General features: G+C 46.0%; 1 protein-coding gene across 3 annotated transcripts in view; it reads left to right on the forward strand.

Annotated features, from left to right (window-relative positions):
- Positions 1-5,000, forward strand: part of LOC134455055 (nuclear factor 1 X-type) — a 157,848-nt gene that overhangs the window by 100,128 nt on the left and 52,720 nt on the right. The window contains exon 1 of one of the 3 annotated variants that reach the window (XM_063206127.1): positions 843-2,003. The exons of the other annotated variants lie outside the window; for them this stretch is intronic. Coding sequence (XP_063062197.1) covers positions 2,001-2,003 — 3 coding nt within the window. The 5' untranslated portion in view covers positions 843-2,000. Of the gene's footprint in view, positions 1-842; positions 2,004-5,000 lie in introns of those variants that run through there. 3 annotated transcript variants of the gene reach the window in all.

The raw sequence follows: 5,000 nt of genomic DNA on the forward strand, positions 1-5,000 counted from the left end.
AATATGTGACGAGTCTTGGGCTTCAGGGCCCCCCTAATACTCTTGGGCCCCTGGGCCTGGGCCCGGTAGGCCCGTGCAGTAATCCATCTTTGTGTGTTTGAGAATTTGAATGAGTCTGTGTTGGATTGAGTGGCGCGCAGATTGCGAGTCGTTCAGAGGCACCCAAACCAGCCCACACCAACCCCACCACCCCCACAAACACCATCATCCAACCACCAACATCACCACCACCGCCCCCACCAACACCATCAACACCACCAGCACTATGCCAAACACCCCAACCCCCCATCTCTCTTCATTTTTCAATCACCCCCTTTCTCTTCATCTCTGACTCCCTCTCTCTCTCCCTCTCTCTCTCTCTCTCTCTCTCTCCATCTCTCTCGGTCTTTGTTGGACAGTTTTGGCTTGCCTGTGCGTTCTGTCTGAAACAAAAACCCTCTTGCCTGTGTGCTGTCTACTCTGTGCTCTGCTCTGCCGTGCCATTTGCTGTGCCGTACGTTGTGCTACGCTGTGCTGCCTGCGTCCTCTGTACTGTCTATACTCTTTAAGTCTTGTAATCTGTACTCTTTTCTCTGTGTTGGCGAGGTGTTGTAGACTGCGCTGTGCTCTGCTGTGTGTTGTCTCTGTGCTGGTGCTACAGGACTCTGTTGTGTCTGTGGTGACTGTGTTGTGTGGTTGCTGTGTATTGTCAGCCTCGTCCCGGCGTTAGGAGTTTGGCATTGGCATCTCCTCAGGCGTCTCTCATTCTCTCTCTCTCTCTCTCTCTCTCTCTCTCTCTCTCTCTCTCTCTCTCTCTCTCTCTCTCTCTCCAGACCAGCTTCCCCTCCCTCTATCCCTCCCTCTGTCTCTCACCTCTCTCCACCCCCTGAACCTTTCGCCATCCCCTCTTTCTCCTCGTTTTCTCATCCCTTGCTTCTCGATCCTTGCTTTCTTCTCGTCACACGTTCCTCTTCTCTTCCCCTCTTCTCTTCCCTGATCACGCGTTCTGCTCCTTCTTCAATCTCATCATTCTTTCATCCCTCTTCTCCTCTAAGGTCTTCATACGCCCCCCCCCTCTCTCTCTGGCGCATCCCTAGTTCATCCTCTCTTCTTCTGATCTCTTCATTCATCCCTTTCTCTCCCTCTCTCTCTCTTCAATATCGCAGCTCCTTCTTCTTCTTCTCATTCTTCTGTTTTCTCACCGTAATCCCTCCTTTTTAGTGCTCCTGCACTTCACTTCAGCACCGTTTCTGTGCTATCATGCTCAGTGCTATCGCTCCGTCTGTGCACTTCTCGTTGGCTTGAGTCATTGTTCCTCGTCTGTCGTTACGGTTTTGTTTTGATTAGTCTCGTTGGCGTAAGTCGTAAGCTCCATCCTTTCATTCATTCTTTCATTCTTTCGTTCTTTCTTTCTGTCATTCTTTCTGGCTTTCTTTCTTTTTTTGCTTTTCTTTGGTTACGCTCTCCTCTTTTTTGGCACTTGTCTTCCGCGGTGACGTCTATACTCCTCTACTCTACAACCACGATTCCCCCCCCACCCCCGTCTCTCTTTCTCTGGCTCTCTCTATCCCTCCATTCCTCTGTCTCTATGCTGGTGTGCATGTTCTTCTGCAATCGGGCTGAGTGGAACCACAGTCTGGTTCTCGAGTTTAGCTCTACACATCCATATGGTTCTGTAGTTTACATCTGACCATTGGCGCGGCTTCTCTTGAGAATCAAAACAACAACAAGAAGCAAACCTGAAAGGTCAGCTAGTTGGTCTGGTGCTGTAGTGGAGTTCGGTATTGCACATCTGTACATCGCTTCGGTTTCTCTGGAGAAGCGGGAAAACGGGAAAAGAGGAAGCGTGAGCTAATTCCGCGCTGAGAACCGTTGGAAGCAAGCTATTCCATTGGCGTCTGTAGTCATTGCGTTTTGGTTCTAAGACTTTAAGGTTCCGGAGAACCACCCTCCTCCGTATACGTTCTCTGCGCTCTCCTCTCTCTTCTCAACTTGGCGGAAGAATAGAATGCAAACACATCATGGTAACTATACGATGACTTTCAAATTTTGAGTGTGTGTATGTGTGTGTGAGGGAGAATGTGCTTGTATGTGAATTAAAATGATATGGTGTTTATTCTGTGTGCTTGGCTACCTATAGCCATCCAGGCATGTTGGACAGTATTTCGCTGTAGTCTTTGTCACTAGATGCTGGCTACAAACATTTTGGCTGTGTGTGTGTGTGTGTGTGTGTGTGTGTGTGTGTGTGTGTGTGTGTGTGTGTGTGTGTGTGTGTGTGTGTGTGTGTGTGTGTGTGTGTGTGTGTGTGTGTGTGTGTGTGTGTGTGTGTGTGTGTGTGTGTGTGTGTGTGTGTGTGTGTGTGTGTGTGTGTGCGCGCGCGTTTGCTCACATGTATGTGTTTATACTGTTATGCAGGTGTGTGCAGGCATGCATTGTGTGTGTGTGTGTGTGTGTGTGTGTGTGTGTGTGTGTGTGTGTGTGTGTGTGTGTGTGTGTGTGTGTGTGTGTGTGTGTGTGTGTGTGTGTGTGTACATTTGATGAATGTGCTTGTTTATGTCTTCATGGATGTGCTATGTTTGCCTTTCACTCTATATTCTCATTATAAACACATACTTGTCATATTCACTTCGGGGATAGACATCCTTCTTTAAGGTGCATGCATGAGAGCGTGTGCGTGGTTGTGTGTACATACATGCGTCGTGTGTGTGTTTTTGTGTGTGTACTGTATGTTTACACTTACTTCCTGGACCAAATGCAAGTGGACGCAGATGTTTTGTACTAGCCTATCCTTTCAGATTAGCACAGCTGCTGGTGCTATTTGTTTTGTCACCATACAATGCCACGTCACTGTATAGGCCTGTATGAGGGGTTTTTTTTTTTCGGAGTGTGGAGTCTGCACACTTAAAATCCTTTTTAAAAAAGTATTATTATATCATGGCTGGATTAAGTTTTGACTTCATCAGTCTTCATCAGATTCCCTCTTCAGCCATGAAATTAAAACAAAATAAACAACAACAACATCAAAAAAGGATTTTAAGTATGCTGACTCCTCATTCCGAAAATTGTCGTCCACCTGTACCTCTTCCTGGGATGTGCTCACTCTTCACTTCGCTGTATGAGTTTGTTTACATTACATTACATTACACTTAGCTGGCACTTTTATGCAAATCGACTTACAAGTATGATTTCAGGTTATTGGTTACAGTCTCTGGACCAACGTGGTATTAAGTGCCTTGCCCAATGGATGGAGGTGTAGGGAGAGGTCAGGTGGGATTCGAACCTACAACCTCCAGATTGACAGACCAATTCCCATTAGGCCACGACTGCCCATACACTTAAGAAGCCCGATATGATGATGATATATGGAAGTTAAAAATCCCTCTGTGTAGAGTCTCTGTTGTAATCTTACTGTCACCAAAATTGTAATGACCATGTCTTAATCTGTTACTTAAGGCTCTCGGTAATGTCAATGTTGTGATGGAGTTGAGTATTTTCAGCAAAAAATTCAATGGCTTGTTGATGGGCCCATCCACAGTAAGAGGCTACGTAAACGTGAACATGTAAACACATTTTCCTGTTTCAGCGTTTTGAGAAAGCGGGATGTGCTAGGTGGAGTACTCTGAAAGGAACTGGTATATTTATGCATGTAAACACCTTATTCCGAATATGGCTGATTCTTCTGGAACATTGTTGCAGGTGTGTAGGTTCTATCATGGCCAAGTAATCAGAGTACTGCTATTGTATTTTTCAATTAGGCCTATTTTTATTGCGATTCATACACATAATATCAGTCATCAGCAGGATCACAAATGAAGTACAGAAAGATTGAATTCGTCTAATAACAATTTACCTTTCCATGTATGCTATTTTCATGCAAACTTGCCATTGACATTCCTTTGCCCAGCATTCCAGTAACATATTCCCTCATGACCTCATGAGTCACCTGAGGCAATTTCTTCTTTTTTGGGGGGTATACCTGCCCTTTTTGGATAAGGCCGTTTGAGACAGGACAGGAAAGCAATGGGAGAGAGACACAGGAGGAGGTTCAGGAAACAACCTTGGGACAGAATCGAACCCAGTTCTCCAGTTGAGTTTGAGTCACGTCCAGGGCCTAAATTTGGGCATTTTAGGGTGGGATTCTATCCAAACAGTTTAGCTGTAAGCTGACCTTTTACAGTATATGGGAAGTGTCTGAGTACTGCTCACTCTGTTCGACCACATGGCTCTGGATATGCCTGCCACACCCATGGGCTGCATGGTATCTCTGCATCACTGCGCAAATGCTCACGGGCTGAGATGAGTTCAAACGTGGGACGCTATTTGGGCATCAGGAGACATGTTCTCTTGCGCTAATACAAGGCAGTATGCTAACTAAAGGTGTTATACTTCATGTGGCATCTCTAGGCTTGACAGTGCACTACAATGACTGCACAGATAGTCAGCAATGCATTCTTGGCTGGACTGTTGCATGACAGTTAGAAATTGTGTTTGACTTGACGATTTAGTCCTGATTTCTAGAGGACGCGACGTGTCACATGGCACCTTGAAACCCTCACAGGATCAAATCTCCGTAGATGCTCGTTGCAAGGGTCTGCATAGCGCCTCTGCGATGACACACCCTTGAACTGGTCGGCCAAAAGCTCACAGATGTCTGTGTAGACGTGTCGTCCCTTAATATAGTTTGCAATGCACCTCATTCAAACTCCTCCTCCTCACCTGCCCCCCTACACCTCGCATATCATGTGCTAGGTACGTAGATCAAACTGGTGCGAGCACATCGTCTCAGGAGGATTTTTTTCTGACTTGTCTTGGGTGTTTTGGATGGAGCGTTTGCGATGACAGCGAGTTCTTGCTCACATGGTGTGCTGTCTGAGTCGAATGCACCTAATATTTGACAAGGGATGTTTATTTTTTTCTGTATGTTACATTCCTCATTACCTGCTATTAAATGATAATAACAAGTACCCCTCTCTCTCTCCCTTTCTCTCTCTCCCTTTCTCTCTCTCCCTTTCTCTCTCTCT

Source organism: Engraulis encrasicolus, chromosome 1 (genome assembly GCF_034702125.1).
Source record: "Engraulis encrasicolus isolate BLACKSEA-1 chromosome 1, IST_EnEncr_1.0, whole genome shotgun sequence".
NCBI lineage: Eukaryota > Metazoa > Chordata > Actinopteri > Clupeiformes > Engraulidae > Engraulis > Engraulis encrasicolus.